At 40.9% G+C, this 17,189-nt stretch overlaps 2 protein-coding genes across 33 annotated transcripts in view; one reads left to right on the forward strand and one right to left on the reverse strand.

Moving 5' to 3' along the window:
- The first annotated feature begins 215 nt into the window (after window positions 1–215).
- SMLR1 (small leucine rich protein 1) lies at window positions 216–9,612 on the forward strand. The gene is made up of 2 exons (NM_001410412.1): window positions 216–433; window positions 6,831–9,612. The coding sequence occupies exons 1-2, from the start codon at window positions 307–309 to the stop codon at window positions 6,914–6,916; spliced, it is 213 nt and encodes a 70-aa protein (NP_001397341.1). The 5' UTR covers window positions 216–306; the 3' UTR covers window positions 6,917–9,612.
- A 3,618-nt stretch (window positions 9,613–13,230) lies between these two features.
- Window positions 13,231–17,189, reverse strand: part of EPB41L2 (erythrocyte membrane protein band 4.1 like 2) — a 211,015-nt gene continuing 207,056 nt past the window's right edge. For all 32 annotated transcript variants that reach the window (XM_024996998.2, XM_024996997.2, XM_024996995.2 and 29 more), the window contains one exon: window positions 13,231–14,492. The gene's annotated coding sequence lies outside the window, so the exon portion shown is untranslated. The remainder of the gene's footprint in view (window positions 14,493–17,189) is intronic.

The following is a 17,189-nucleotide window of genomic DNA, read 5'->3' on the forward strand; positions in this document are numbered from 1 at the left end:
CTACAAAGAAATTTAGGCCTCCTAGTGTCATTCCCAACCTCACCAAATAAACAGTCATCTCTGGAATGGCCTGGGAGAATCAACTCTCAATTCCACTATACTTTGAGTTACAGAGTAACCTGCCAGCAATCCTCTCAGAATTCATGGGGCTGTTTAAATAGAGCAAAGTCCACAAAAAGTTCCACCGAGATGTGCTGAGCAAAGGCCAGAGCCCCAGGAGAAAACAAGTGTAGCCTCTGAGCGAAGCTGACCTCACCTGGAGTGCAAACCCCACTGGCCCGGGGTAGGGGATCTGTGTGATTGGCAATGAGCCCTGTGCTGTCAGAGCTCCTGAGCGAGCTTCCAGGCTGGTTCCTGTTCTCTGGCATCTTCCTGCCTGTGACTTTGCTGCTGCTCCTTCTCATTGCCTACTTCAGGATCAAGCTGATGGAGGGTAAGTGAGAAGCCAGCCAGGGCAGGGGTTAGAGGTCCTTTCCCACGGCACACATCTGAACAAGTCCATGGACTATCCGTCTTTCTGGGAGGCCTGGAATCACATCTTTTTTGAGTGTGCAGGGACCCCTCAATAAATGCCCTCTTAAGATACCTTCACGGGTGAACATGGCAAGTTTGATCTCACCAGCAGTGTGGATGGTACACTAGGCCCTGAAGACTTGATGCAGGGATCCTTCACTGCAGCCCCCCAAAGACAGATGAACTGTGAATCAGCAATTTGGACACATGACTGCTTGTCTCTCTCAGGCCAATAGATTCACAAACAATACACGGTGTTACATGGTCTGCTGTGTCTGCCTGACAGGGGTGCATGTGTGTGTAAGTCCTTGTGAGTGTGTGTACACACACTTCTTTCTCCATTAAACTTCTATTAAGGAAACATGCCATCATTGTGCTATCAGAGTGTTAGTAAATGTCAAGCTCTAATAGATATCTGATGGCTTGGTGTGACTTTTCTATGAAACTGTGGTCTTAAGGTGGGGAGAAAAAAGAAACCTCAGGAAGCTTAAAGTGGTTGGGCCACAGGCTGCTGGGTCCTGGATTTAGACTATTTATTCTGCTGTAACTGAAAAGAATGAAACTGCATTATAGTTTGATTGACTAAGCGTTAATAATGTACCCAAATGTTAGACTAATATGAGAGGTTAATAGTTATTTTAGTAATATCAACAAAAACCAGTAATATTCCTTAAGTTGGATGATGTCGTGTTAACCAAAAATCAAATTTGAAGTACGTCTTCCTACCCTCCTTTGCTTCTCTCTGCTCCCATTTAGGATCTGCATATCCTTTTTTGGAGTCATTTCTGATTACATTTTCCAGTGTGAGCAGACAACCTTAAACTAGGCATGCCTTCATTTTTATGTGGATCCAATCCCCCTAATTCCAAATTTCCCTTTCTTATTAAAAAAAAAAAAAAAAAACCTCTGAGAACATATAGCTTTAAAAATTATAGTTCTTTCTGTAACTGTTTTCCTAAGGGCAAGCAGTTATATATCTTCTCTCCAGTTTGAGGGCAAAAGAGATCACTTGGCCCCAAATAAAATATCACCAGTTTGAATCTCTATTTAGCAGCTCCCACTTAAAAACTGTAAACAGATGGTCAAATGTCATGTCATCAATCTTGCAACCAGGGCTATGGCAAGTGTAATCATTCCTATTTTGTCCTGTGAAGAAAGGGACATTGACAGATTAACACACTACCTAACCTTTTGTTGTTGTTTTTTAACATATGCAATTTATCTTACAGGTTGGGCATTTAAAAATAAAACATATTTGGTAACAATTAGTTGAAGAAAAACACAGCTAAAATTGAGGGCTTTAAAGAAAAATTGTTAAGTATGTACTCTAATCTTCAATAGATCATAACATATACATTTGTCAAAAGATTTCATTGAGGGAGTGGTGATTCTTGACTGGTCTGTCAAAGCATGAATAAATCAACTGTGTAAAAGCTCTCTTAACATATCAAACAATCTTTACAGAAAGTGATTAGAGTCCTCAGTCAGTCAGTTCAGTCACTCAGTTGTGCCTGACTCTGCAACCCCATGAACCAAAGCACGCCAGGCCTCCCTATCCATCACCAACTCCCGGAGTTTACCCAAACTCACGTCTATTGAGTCAGTGATGCCATCTAACCATCTCATCCTCTGTCATCCCCTTCTCCTCCTGCCTTAAATCCTTCCCAACATCAGGGTCTTTTCAAATGAGTTAGCTCTTCACATCAGGTGGCCAAAATACTGGTTTCAGCTTCAACATCAGTCCTTCCAATGAACACCCAGGACTGATTTCCTTTAGGATGGACTGGTTGGATTTCTTTGCAGTCCAAGGGACTCTCAAGAGTCTTCTCCAACACCACATTTCAAAAGCATCAATTCTTTGGCGCTCAGCATTCTTTATAGTCCAACCCTCACATCCATACGTGACTACTGGTAAAACCATAGCCTTGACTAGACGGACCTTTGTTGACAAAGTAATGTCTCTGCTTTTGAATATGCTGTCTAGGTTGGTCATAACTTTCCATCCAAGGAGTAAGCGTCTTTTAATTTCATGGCTGCAGTCACCATTTGCAGTGATTTTGGAGCCCAGAAAAATAGTCAGCCACTGTTTGCACTGTTTCCCCATCTATTTCCCATGATGTGATGGGACCAGATGCCATGATCTTCGTTTTCTGAATGTTGAGTTTTAAGCCAACTTTTTCACTCTCCTCTTTCGCTTTCATCAAGAGGCTCTTTAGTTCTTCTTCCCTTTCTGCCATAAAGGTGGTGTCATCTGCATATCTGAGGTTACTGATATTTCTCCTGACAATCTTGATTCCAGCTTGTGCTTCATCCAGCCCAGCGTTTCTCATGATGTACTCTGCATAGAGTTAAATAAGCAGGGTGACAATATACAGCCTTGACGTACTCCTTTTCTTATTTGAAACCAGTCTGTTGTTCCATGTCTAGTTTGAACTGTTGTTTCCTGACCTTTATGCAGGTTTCTCAAGAGGCAGGTCAGGTGGTCTGGTATTCCCATCTCTTTCAGAATTTTCCACAGTTCATTGTGATCCACACAGTCAAAGGCTTTGGCATAGTCAATAAAGCAGAAATAGATGTTTTTTCTGGAACTCTAGCTTTTTTGATGATCCAGCGAATGTTGGCAATTTGATCTCTGGTTCCTCTGCCATTTCTTTTTCTTTTTTTTTTTTAATTTTATTTTATTTTTAAACTTTACATAATTGTATTAGTTTTGCCCTCTGCCATTTCTAAAACCAGCTTGAACATTTGTAAGTTCACGGTTCATGTATTGCTGAAGCCTGTCTTGGAGAATTTTGAGCATTACCTTACCAGCGTATGAGATGAGTGCAACTGTGTGGTAGTTTGAGCATTCTTTGGCATTGCCTTTCCATAAAATAATCCATTTACATTCACTGTCCCAGGGTGCTAGTGGTAAAGAACCCATCTGCCAATGTAGGAGACATAAGAGAAACTGGTTCAATCCCTGGGTTGAGAAGATCCCCTGGAGGAAGGCATGGCAACTCACTCCAGTATTATTGCCTGGAGAATTCCGTGGACAGAGGAGCCTGGTGGGCTACAGTCCACGGGGTCGCACAGAGTTGGACACAACTAAGGCTGCAGTCCCTGGGGTCACCAAGAGTCGGACAGACTGAGCGACTTCACTTTCACTTTTCACTTTCACGCATTGGAGAAGGCAATGGCACCCCATTCCAGTGTTCTTGCCTGGAGAATCCCATGGACAGAGGAGCCTGGTGGGCTACAGTCCATGGGGTCGCACAGAGTTGGACACAACTAAGGCTGCAGTCCCTGGGGTCACCAAGAGTCGGACAGACTGAGCGACTTCACTTTCACTTTTCACTTTCACGCATTGGAGAAGGAAATGGCAACCCACTGCAGTGTTCTTGCCTGGAGAATCCCAGGGACGGGGGAGCCTGGTGGGCTGCCGTCTATGGGGTTGCACAGAATCGGACACGACTGAAGAGACTTAGCAGAAGCAGCATCATCAGCAGCTGCAGCAACGTGACTTAAGATGCATGTCCAATTAAGTGGCATACTACCTAACCTCTTGAAGCTTCAGTTTCTTCACTTGTAAAGTAGAATTAATAGCAGGATGTAGCTGTAGGGTTGGTGTGGGGATTAAGTGAGGTAATACATGTAAGGTTTTTAACAGTGCCTTTTCTGAACAACGTTCAGTCATTATGACCCCTGCTGATTTATTAATATGAATTCTCAGAAGACAGCGTTTGTGTCATTATAATAACCATCATTAAAATATACCTGCACTAAAAATACTGGAGTGGGCTGTTATATCCTCCCCCAGGGGATCTTCCTGACCCAGGGATCGAACCCATGTCTCTCATATCTCCTGCATTGGCAGGCGGGTTCTTTACCACCAGCGCCACCTGGGAAGCCAATAGCCATATTAAACTTCAAGACAAATTTACCTTTACTTAAAAATAAATTCTAAAAATTTTACTTAAAATTAAGTAAGTTGCCCAAGGTCACTCACTTAGAAAATGGTAGAGACAGGTTATCTGGCTCCAGAAATAGCCCTCTCAGCTAAAACACCACCCCTGGAGTATTGAACACAGAGTAGGTGTTCAGTAAGTATCTGCTGAATGGAGGAATACTTTCAGCCCAGGCAAAGAAGCTTATCACCAACGTGGGAGAATTTAAAGGCAAGAATTTTACAAAAATTTTGAGGGGATGAATCAACCTCTTTAACAGGGTAATTATTGATGATGGTGATTCCTCAGCATGAAGATTTATCTCTGAATCAAGGAGACTACATTTCTTCACCTGTGGCCCAACAGAGACAATGTCATTGCCTGAAGAATAATCTTCAATTACAAACTCCGATGTTCTATGTTCTCATGGCCACTTGCCTATTCTCACCTGTCTAATCTCTCTATGCTCTCCTAAAAGTTCCATTAAAATGCAATAATGGCCAAATTACAAGCTCTTTCAGTATTACGAGCTATTTCTCTTGCTCTCTGCATTGAGCCTGGCACAGACACTTGGTTTACAGGATAGCTAGCTCATTGAGGAATGATGGATTTCCTTTTGGTCTCTCCCCGCTAGTTTTCCATGCTTCTAGTTCTCTTCTTTCAGTGTCATTATTCAGATCACCCATTCTCAGTTCTAGTTTGTATCCTGGCTCCTCATTCAAAGCATCTTTGGTAATGAAGAATGAGGGAAGCAATTACTCATATTGCAATGAGTCTATTACCTAAGGCATGGGCTATCTGAAGCAATACCTTTGAACTAGCAATAATCTATGTGGAAAGGCAGTGAAACTGAGTGGCTGAGAGTATGGCCTCTGGAGTCAAGACTGCTGCTGCTGCTGCTAAGTCGCTTCAGTCATGTCCGACTCTGTGTGACCCCATAGATGGCAGCCTGCCAGGCTCCCCCGTCCCTGGGATTCTCCAGGCAAGAGTACTGGAGGGGGTTGCCATTGCCTTCTCCAGAGTCAAGACTGCCTGGGATCAAATCCTAAATCCATCAGTTTCTATGATCTTGGGCAAACTGCCTCATTTTGATTCTCTACACCTTCTTTTGTTCATCTGTGAATTAAGAGTAAGTGACTACAACATAAGAATTAAACAAGACCCACAAAGGTCTTTTCACAGTGTATGGCACCAAAGTGATCAACAAACATTAGCTGTTAAAACTTGAGGCTTGTGTAACCTAAGACCTGATAGCCTCCAACTCAAATGTACCCTCTCTCGACTAAGATGACAAGCAATGTGGAATCACAGAAAGTCAGAGAGAGTGCTCATGTCCTGGGGTACGTGGCATATAAAGTGCCTGGCAAGGAATAAATTGCTAGGATTTGACCTGTGGGCCAAAAAGAATATTTTCAGGTTCAATGCTATAAACATGCATTATCTCCTATGAGATTATAAACTCCTTGTCTCTGGCTTCGATAATTTGATTAATTATAATTCTGAAAATAAACTTTTAAGAGTAACAATAGTTTCTGTTATGCGTGTTGGTGGTAGTCAGAAAGAAGGCTGTTTTTTTTTTTTTTTTGATGTATCAGGAAGATCTCAAAGGATAACTGTCAGGATTTCAGGGCTAAAGATCAAATGTATTATTGCAAGAGAGGTAATGGGTGAAAGTACCAGAGCAGATAAGGATATACAGAAAGATGCTACATAATAAAAGCCAAGGGGAAGAGCCTGATTAGCGTGGGGGTCATGGGAAGGGAGCTCATGTCAAATGCTACAGAGGGAGGAAACTGGGGATTAGAAAATGACACCAGTTTGTAATTACGATGTCACTGATAAGTTTTAATATTTCAGTAGCTTTAAGTGAAGTTATATTTTAAGGGATTAAGGAGTAAATGAAAATTAGCATCTCAGTTTTCAGTCAAAAGTACCAAAAGGTAAAGCGGAGACAAATATGATTTATCTAAAGACTAAATGCTGAAACACATTTTTGGTGGGGAGGAGCAGGACAGAAACCCTCTCTTACTCATTTCCATATCCCTAGGCCGTACATTAGACAGGCTTAATAAATGTTTATTGAATGTGGAAATCTTAATAGATTTAATCAACATTTAATCTACTGAATATAAATATACTTAACATGTAACGATCTTTATTACAGTGGTAATTTGCCCAGTCTAACCATGACCATTCTTTAGAAATAAGCATTTCCATTTCTTTTGGGAGAGGCTGAGAAGCAAAGGAGAGATCTGCAGTAGTAGTTGCTCTGATGGCCATGACTTCTGTAACCACCAGGATAGAAGTGCTGGCCAATTACATCTTAGGAGCTGTAAGTGACCAGTGGCGCTCAGCTGCCTTTGAAGTATTAACTAGTATTTTTCCTTTCAGTTAATGAAGAACTGTCACAGACTCCTGATCACCAACACAGTCTCAACGCTGGCTCTTCCCCCTACCAGAGAAAGAAGCGGACGTGACTGTCAGAGACTGATCAGTGGCCAAAGCACAGTGGATTTCCGCTGGTCAGAGAGTAACAGTCAATGGCTTAGCAATAAAGTAGGTAAATAAACCAGATCCACAGCGAGATAGAAAGAATATTAAGATGCTTGGTCCAAACTATATTGAAAAGTGGCAGCTATTGTCCAAGAAGACAGCTATGAGACTCAGCTTAATCAGCAGTTCTTCAGAGTCCCAAGATTGTGCTGGATGGGTCCATGGACTGGATACTTAAAAACTTTTGTAACAAACTTTTATAGAACCATGTCTACTCTGAAGGGCATTATTTTCAAACTAAAATTCTTCAACATCATTATTATGTAATTTCGTGGAAGCTGGCATTATTCTGACTTTGGAGGTGAAGAAACTCTGGTAGAGATAAAATGAATAGCAAAAGATGAGTGCCTGTGGATTCCCACTGTGAGTTCCCACTTCCTCTTCTTGACATTCAGCAAGGCATAAATGTCACCTTTTCAGGCATTATTTCTGGCTGTTGGTTTGCTTCTCCCCCTTTTCCAGTTGCTTTTGCAAATCACATCATCGTTGTGAGAACCCACAAGAAGAGCCTCTCTTCACTGGATATGGATCATCATGAAGGTAGCTTTCAGCATGACACCACTTGGAAATACTGGCCATTTGGTGAGAAAAGTAAAGAACACAATGTTCATGGAACTCATATGGAGAATAACTCAAGACCTTGTCTCGAAAACCAAACATCAGGGAGCATTTCTAAATATGCAAAGAAGTCAACATTTCCCTAGCAGTAACCACCAAGCTGAGCCCCTGTGCTGTACAGCAGCTTCTCACTAGCTAGCTATTTTGCACATGGTAGTGTATAAATGTCAATGCTACTCTCTGTGATGATCTAGAGAGGTGGAATGGGGGTGGGATGGGGTGGGAGGCAGGCAAAAAATAAAGAGAGAGAGAAATTTCACTAGCAGGATTCTTTCAGTGAGAGCCCCAAAGAGCCAATCTAGGTAATTGAGAAGAAACATTCAATTCAAAGTAGTAGTTAAAATTACTACCTTGCTCATCACAGTTTCCTAGTTAATGTTAGCAAAAGACACTTAACATGTCCTAAGTCTGGTTATATACCGATGTTTGCATATGAATCCAACAGGCTATTAGACTGATTATAAAACAATGAATTTGTTCACCTGAAAGAAATGCATTTATGTAGTGACACAGAAATCATGTGGCTGACGCAAAGCGAGAATGCTATTCTCTGCTTCTCTCCCCTCGCCTCCCTCACTCTCCAAATCCTCATATACATCCAATGACTTATCAGTCTCCACTTGCATTTACTGCATAATATGAAATTCACTGTTCAACTGGAGACACTCATTTCTGGGTTTTATTGTATTTGATTACAAGGAAAATATCTGCTGGGACTTCCAGACTGAGGTAATTTAGCGTAAGTGTGCATGCCATCTGGAAGGAGTAACAATATTCCTTCAATTCTGGGAGGGATCTCGTTATAGCCTCTGGCGGAAATCAGCTTTTGTAAAAATGCTTTCTTTGACAGAAGGTGTAGAAGTTTTGGCCACCAAGGTTTGCTCCAACTTCTCTTGGCAACAGGCACTTGTGAAGCCTGACTGATGAGTCTGGTGGGTGCATTCCACCACCGTTGTCCTAGCAGAGAAAATGCATGTCAACTACTATGGGAACAGAGGAGCTCTAAACATATGGATTTTTAGCATAACCTAGTTGTGCAATGCAGGACCTGACTTCTCTGTTGCTGTTGGGTAAGATAAGAGTGCAAGGAATTTCTAAAGAAATCATGAGTCATGAATGCTTTTATATGCAGAGAGAAATAGAAACATTAGTCTTCTCATGGAGAGACCAAGGCCAAGCGTTTTACTACCATCTGCTTGAAGGCACTGTACTGGATTTCATGAGTCCCTCACAGACTGCAGCCAATCAGCTGCCCAGTCACATCTTTGCTCGCCACCTGCTAAGAGTCTAGCAGGTTCCTGTTCATGGCTGCTCTCCCCGAGACCAGGCTGGTGGTCTCCTTCATATTTCATTCTATATTGCTTCTTCCTATACACCAAAGCATTTCATTAGGGGCCAAACATGCTCCTAAGTGGTCTCCCTTCAATAGTTACTAACCTTATTTCTAATGTTCTAGTATCTGAATGAACTCTCAATTCTGTTTCCCCGACATGAGACTTTCAATAAAACAATGGATGCTGTAAGTGCTGTTATATTGCCACCTATTCAACAACAACGACAACAAATTTGTTTTACAAAGCAAATCTAAAGCTGTTGATATCATCCATCTTGTTAACTGTGTTGGTAATTTGGAAATGTGGCATTGGGACACTACAAGTCCATGACCGTTTCTTCACATTCTAAGCTTAGACGTGTTGGTAAAACAGAAAATGGGGCAGGGAAGGGCACACATTATGTTCTCTAGTGTTATTCACAATCCTTTAAAGAAAAAACTTATTTATAAGTAGTGTGACCAGGTAACAACCTCCAGTATTTTCTATATATCTTATAGTAGCAACTGGAAAATAAAGAATAGATATACACTTTCACACACCAACAACAGTTTTTCTTTGAAATCTAAGTCCTTTGGCAAAACTATAGCTCAGAAATCAGTCATAACTGTTAAACACATTTTGTAAATCAATTTTCTGACTTGTTTATAAAAAGTTAGAATTTTTCCAAACAAATGTTCCTGAGTCTTGCTTTCTGAATTTATAATTAGTGTGCTCATCAGAAGCAGCCTCTGTTTATCAACATTTATGCAAAGGCATTCACCCTGGCAAATGAGTCACAGAACATAAACAGGAAGTACATATCTAAAAATTTTATTTATAATTAGGAGACCAAATCAGACGATCCTAAAGGACATCAACCCTGAATATTCATTGGAAGGACTGGTGCTAAGCTGAAGTTCCAATACTTTGGCCACCTGATGCAAAGATCTGACTCATTGGAAAAGACCCTGATGCTGGGAAAGGTTGAGGCCAAGAGGAGAAGGGGACAACAGAGAATGAGATGGTTGGATGGCATCACCAACTCAATGGACATGAGTTTGAGCAAACTCAAAGAAACACTGAAGGACGGGGAAGATTGATGTGCTGCAGTTCATGGGGTTGCCAAGAGTTAGACACGACTTAGCAACTGAACAAAAACCACCATCACCACCAGATTGAAATTCTGTTAAGAAAATTCAAATCTATATTCCAAAACCCAGATTGTTAAGAGCAGAAATTCCAAACCTCTATTGAGGTAACAGAGAGCCTTTTGAGAATTTAATGAGAGCCAGGAATAATTTTTTTAATCTCTAGGAAAAATGAGTATACCTGTAAATTTGCATATATTGGGAGAAAGCCTAGACCCTTGAAGTCCATCAAGGAGTCTGTGGTAAGGAAGCCTGTAGTCAAGAATCTTAGGAAAAAACTGTGTTGCCTCTTACACTGGCCACCTTACTTACGATGGATGAGTAGACCATATCGGGTTCCTGACATTGCAGGGCTCACAGGAAAGTTGCATCTATACAATCCGAAGTCAAAACTTTCCATACAGGCTTCCCAAGTAACTTAGTTCATAATGGTACAGAATTCTATTCTGCAAGTTCTCACAAGAACACAGCTCAGCCTGGCAGAATCTCCCATTACTTACCTTTGGTGGATTAATTCACGCAGTGCTGTTAATACTCACAGCGGTAAACTTTTTGGAGGGCATTTTTGTGCCAGGAGCTCCACTAGGCACATTACACATTTTTACTTCATTTAACCATGAGAATCACAGAGAAGGCAATGACACCCCACTCCAGTACTCCTGCCTGGAAAATCCCATGGATGGAGGAGCCTGGTAGGCTGCAGTCCACGGGGTCGCTGAGGGTCAGACACGACTGAGCAACTTCACTTTCACTTTCATGCACTGGAAAAGGAAATGGCAACCCACTCCAGTGTTCTTGCCTGGAGAATGCCAGGGACGGGGGAGCCTGGTGGGCTTCCGTCTATGGGGTCACACAGAGTCGGACATGACTGAAGTGACAGCAGCAGTAGCAGCAACCATGAGAATATGCCTGGTGTGGGATGTATTACTACCCTCACTTCATAGAGAAGTACCTTCATTGAAGTCACATGGTTCAGTTACTCAGCATAGGGCACTGCAAGCCTGTGTTTCTGAAGCAAAACGTTTTATACAACTTGAAGCTACTATAAACCCAATCTGGCATCATGACTATTCAGAGGGTCAGTGTTTTGGGCCCTGGCCAAGGATCAGGAGTTGGACACCTCAGATTTGTCAGCCGACTGTGTTCTTTTGGGGTCAACTCCCCGCTATGGCCTGATCCCAGCACACACGTGAACAGGTGCATGTGAGGATCCATATGCAAACCTATGTGGACTCCTGCAAATATAGTTAAGCCTATGCTCACTGTGTCAGCAGGGACATGCACATGTCCTGTGCAAGTGTGTAAGACTCTACTGGAAACTGACTAGAGCACCATACTCAGAAGAGCAATGTTCTCATGACTGGACTTGTTTTAAATTATGGGGCTTTTACGGGATTTCTTAGTCTTTCATCATGGAATATTTTAACAGAATGAAATAACCAGCCCCTACTTACCACCTCCTGGCTTTAGCAATTATCAATTCACAGCCAATCTCATTTCACCTAAAGCACAACTCACTCCTCCCTATCCCCATATTATTTTGAATTCTCAGATAATTATATGATGTTTCACAGACATCATACAATTTTATCCATAAGTAAGGGGAAAACTTAAAAGTCCACGCTGGGCAGTAGTTATGCTAGTTTGCCTTATGACTGGGGGCCTGGTGATGATCACTCCATGAACTGTGGTCTATGCAGTGAGGAATGCTGTGCGCATCACAAAGGGAAACAGAAACTACTCACAACAGCGATGTGTCCAAAATTCACCAGCTCTCTGCTGTTTTTAAACAAGATCATTTCCCATCCTGCTGTGGCCTGTGGAATATGCATTATTCTGTTTCCTGTGTTCCACACAAGATCACTGGAAGGTGCATGTGATAGAGTCATAAAAACCCTATATAACTAAAAGGAATTACTGCTTGTCACCCTCAAATTATATTGCTTTTTGACTTAAGATAAACAATTAGCACCTGGATGTCTCATAGCAGTGAACCCTGTTGACCTACATTCTTATTCTACCTCTTGGGATTTTAGAAGCTCAGTTCACACAATGAAATTTTAACATTCTGAGAATTATTTTGCAAGAAACACAAAATACTAAAATAGAAGGTCTTGCTGCCATCATCACAGGTGGCATGATCAACATGATTCCCAGATGCTTCTTGGGTACCAAGCCCCCACAGATATTCCGAATATCTCTGGGACCCCAAACTCTGTCCTTGCCACCTGCTAAAACTGAGCCCTGACTGAACATGGCATTTCTGGAGCTGCCAGAGACATACTTAGTCTCCTATCACTGTAGCTATCATTAGAAATTTAGAAGGATGTGGTTCTCAAAAAAACTCTGGCAAGTTCAACCTCTGCTTTAAATAAAAATGCTACATATACATACTTTCTGATGCAAATTATATTTACAGAGTCGTATTTGGTTCCATTATATCTCTATGGCTTGGCTTGCTGAGACAGGTTTCCCCAGAGAGGAGGAGTTGTTTATGTAAAAATTCTAGAGAAAGCAAGAAAGATCTTTCACAAGGTGAGAGAGAATTCCGTGGGAACTGATCCCAAAGAAGACAGCCACGCAAATTATATTTAACACGCTCACTTTAAGTAACTAGGGACAGACATTCTTCAGAGTATTTTAAATGAAATATACCATACCCTGTTGGTCATTTGCTGTATAATGCTTTTAACATTTGAAAGAAAATGAGTCTGGGCAAAAGCTTCACAGTGAACCATCCTGCTCAGACACAGGTGCAGCCCTTGGCGGAGCCCGTTCTGCCTGATGCATTAAGGGTCAGTGGACTGTTAAGCAAAACTGAAGCAGAGGACCAGATTTTAGACGGTGCAGCTAAAACATTTCCTGAAACAAAACAAAAAATACACAAAGAAAACAAGCAAAAATATGCCTTGGAGAACTTGTACAAGCTGGGGGTGGATTATGTAACCAGGCAGAAGGAATGGGCATTCTAAAGAGTAGATTTACAAACATTTGACATTGTTTTAGCCATTTGAAATTGGTGAAGCTGGCAGCAGCATGAAATTATAAAATATCTGAATAACAGATTTAAAAAATGCTACATCCCACAAAATACTAGAACCTCTGACTGACAGGAGGACTCGAGCTTATTTTTTTAAACCTTCATAAAAAGAGAAGTGATAAGTTTAGAGAATAAACAAACTTTATTTTATAACAGTATTACAGAAAGCAAAATATCATTTAATACAACTTGAAGCTTCTAGAAATCTAATCTGGCATCATAACTATACATGGGGGCAAAGCAAAGGAAAGAATGTTCAATACAGTTAATACGTCCCTATCAGGTCTCTGGCATCGGCTTTACTGGTGTAACTTTCTTACAACTGTCAAAAAAAACCCCCACCATGGCCCTACTCCTCCATCCCAGCATCCTCACACCTGTGAATCATCACGCTATCTGAAAGAGATAACACCTGCTTGATAAACAAAAGGTCAGTTTTTACATGGAGACAAGGGGGTTTAATACAAAGCCAAGTGTTCTACACAAGTGTTCAAATAATAGAAAGTATGGAAATTTGGACATGTTAAGAAAGAAAGCACTAAGGTTTTTAAGCTGCCTGAATATTTTAGTAGGAGGGAAGAAATCACTCTCTCCCCCCTCCTGTTTCTGGAATGCTGCCGAAGAGCCCGTGTCTGAGGAGGATCGGCACTGTGGTGCGACAGGGTCTCTGAACACAGTGCGTGGTCAGTGAACTTCATCGTAGTTCTCCAGTCTGCAGATTCCTGGACTTTCTGCTCCAAAGTAAAAAGTCACAGGACTGGAAAGTCAAAAGGGTTCATCATCAAAAAATAGCCCCAGTGAAATTTTCAAAACATTAGAAAATTTTCATAATGTAAGAAACACTTTTAAATCTGCATTAACGTTTTCTCATACAGTGTATTTACCGCAAACTGAAAACTCTGTAAATATTGACTTCTAAGAACCCAATGGGAAGCATCCGGAAGAAGGAAAGCCACTATCAAAATTAGTCACAGAGTCTCCTTTCCGCACAACAGCACCTGTTCCAGTGAACAGCACCTACCAGCTGTGGCTGGCTTTGTTCACTATCATTTGATCAAAATGAGTCACAAAAAGCAGGTAGTTGTACACAAAGTAAACAGGAAACAAAAAACAAAACTCTCTAACTGAAAAAAAAAAAAAAAGGAAAGAAATAATATTTAGAAGTGGTTATAAAACAAAACAATATATTAAAATGCAAGGGAATGGTATAGACCAGAGCTGTTAAGGTAAGGTTTGGTGTTGGCATTTTAATTCTTCAGGCTTCTGGCCATTGTAACCAGTCGTAGTATAAATTCGCTGGAGCAGTGGTGTGGCATTAAGACTTGGAATGGTCAAAATTCTTCAGGTTCACAAAGTTGAATGTTGTCTATAAAATGAATTTCTAGAAGGAAAATAAAAGAGAAAGAGAAGGCTTAAATATTCCAAAGACAGAGGCTTGGGGAAAAAATGTAAGATTCATTAAATTCCAAATGAAGTAACCAGACAATTCCTATCTGCCTGGTTCTATAGCAAATAGTACTTTACTGGAAGACAAGTATGAGACTCTGATTCGCTCTTGAGGGCCTTAAAATATCTGGAGGATTGACAAGCATGCTGGAAACTACTTGAGAAGTTGCCCAAGAACTCAACGTTGACCATTCTATAGTTGTTTGGCGTTTGAAGCAAATTGGAAAGGTGAAAAAGCTCTATAAGTTGGTGCCTCATGAGCTGACCAAAAATCAACAAAATCGTCATTTTGAAGTGTTGTCTTAATTCTGTGCAACTGCAATGAACCATGTCTCAATCCAGTTGTGAGATGAGATGAAAAGTGGATTGTATACCACTACTAGCTACTACTACCTCAGTGGCTGGACAGAGAAGAAGCTGCAAAGCACTTCCCAAAAAGCCAAACTTGCACCCCCCAAAAAGGTCATGGTCATTGTTTAGTGGTCTGCTGCCAGGCTAATCCACTACAGCTTTTTGAATCCTAGTAAAACCATTACATCTGAGAAATATGCTCAGCAAATTGATGAGATGAACCAAAAAGGGCAATGCCCGCAGCCAGCACTGGTCAACAGAATAGGCCCAATTCTTCTCTACTACAATGCCCAACCATACAGCGCACAACCAGTGCTTCAAAAGTTGAACGAATTGGGCTACCAAGTTCTGCCTCATCTGCCATATTCACCTGACCTCTTGCCAACTGACTACCACGTTTTCAAGTATCTTGACAACTTTTTGCAGGGAAAATGCTTCCACAACTAGGATACCGAAAATGATTTCCAAGAGTTTGTAGAATCCAAAGGCATGGATTTTTATGCTATAGGAATAAACCATCTTATTTCTCATTGGCAAAAATGTGTTGATTGTAATGGTTCCTTTTTTGATTAATAAAGATGTGTTTCAGCCTAGTTATAACAATTTAAAATTCAGGGCCTGAAACCACATATTACTTTTGCACCAACATAACAGTTGAGTATACAGATTATGGGGTGGAGGACAGGAATGAATGAGGTGGGGGGTGGGTGGGGGAGACAGGACAATGGAGAAATGGAAGTGATGGAGGCTAAGCATTGGTATGGTGAGTAATCAAAGGCAAGAAAAAAACACGAGATCTACTTTTTTAATAACAGACTGAGAAGTATGAGCTTGATTTACTGGGTTGGTGGCAAAGTTAGTTTGGGTTTTTCCAAAAAGGTACTTTGTGGCCAATACAATAAAACATAAAAATAATGAATTCAGAAACAGCACTCAGACAAAAAATAAAAAACAGTCAACTGTCCATCTACTGCAATGACTTCAGTATGAGTCAGGGAACCAGAAGAGGAGGAGCTTGGATCTGACTGCAGACACCAGAGGAGACTAACAGGTGTGGAATCTGGGACCTCAAAAATGGGAGGATGAGAGGCCTGGAGCCTGGGCGAGGTCATAGGATTAGGGATGTAGATCCGCAAGTTGGCACCAACGGACGCACGAGACCAACAGACGGAACTAGTCTCACGTGAGCATGTCTTGAGGAAGCCAACTATCAGAGGCAGGTAGGTAGGAGAGTGGGCTAAAATAGAAGTGGACAGGGAGGCAGACAAAATGTAAGGATGGTGCATTGTCTCTACAAGAGAAAGGAGTTTTAAGAAGGCAATTGTTTCACTTTCTATTTCAGCTTGGTTGAAATTTTTCGCAAATGGTAGGTGATTGGAGAGGGCAGTGGAGAGCAGTAATTAATGTCCTTTCCAAGCGGCATTGGTCCAAAGTCAATTAGATTGTACATTCTTTTGATTAGATAAAATTGCCTTGTTTAATGAAAAAATTCCCCACCAATTAGATTTATCACAGATATTAGTATAGCCTCTTGATTATTCAGGACAGATTGCCTAATCGAATTCACTGTTTCCCACCTTGCTGTCTGCTCTAGGCTATTTCATTACTCAATAGGACTTCTGCTCAATTCTAGGCAGGGGAAAAAAAAAATCAATGGAGAAAACAGTCTTCTTTTTTTTTAGGTTAGTAATCATGAACAGAAATGTGGGGGGCGGTAAAGGGGTCAGCTAAAACTACCAATCAAACTTATTAGAGCGTAATGTGACCTTTAGTTGTGCGGTTTGTCTATTCCTATTTTTTTTTTTTTTTTGAGAGCTTGTAACTCTGTTTTGATAGTGAACATGTATCATTTGTTGAACACAACTTCCACTCTGCCTAGCTTATGTTACAGAAAATGAACCCCTGACTTGACACTACTTGGAAATCTTCATAAAGAATGAGAAGTAGTATTGTATTCTCCACTTCCTTCACACATTTCCAGGACACTTTATTTCACTGAATCTGTTTTCACCAAAGATTAAATTTTTAATTTGTAAAAGAAAGCTAAAATTAAGTCTGCTTCAGTCATTAGCAGACAAATAAGAATCTAGGAATATGGAGAAACTGCATCAAAGAGATCTTGGTTTCAAAGAGCTTCAACATTTCTTAAAATATATGTAGATAAAATTAGTTACCCATGTAAATCCAAATATCATGTACTTTCATTTATTCACAATCAAACCATTAGAAAGTAAAATAAATCCATTTTTTTCTGGTTAATAAGTATTACAAATGACAGCCT

Source organism: Bos taurus, chromosome 9 (assembly GCF_002263795.3).
Source record: "Bos taurus isolate L1 Dominette 01449 registration number 42190680 breed Hereford chromosome 9, ARS-UCD2.0, whole genome shotgun sequence".
NCBI lineage: Eukaryota > Metazoa > Chordata > Mammalia > Artiodactyla > Bovidae > Bos > Bos taurus.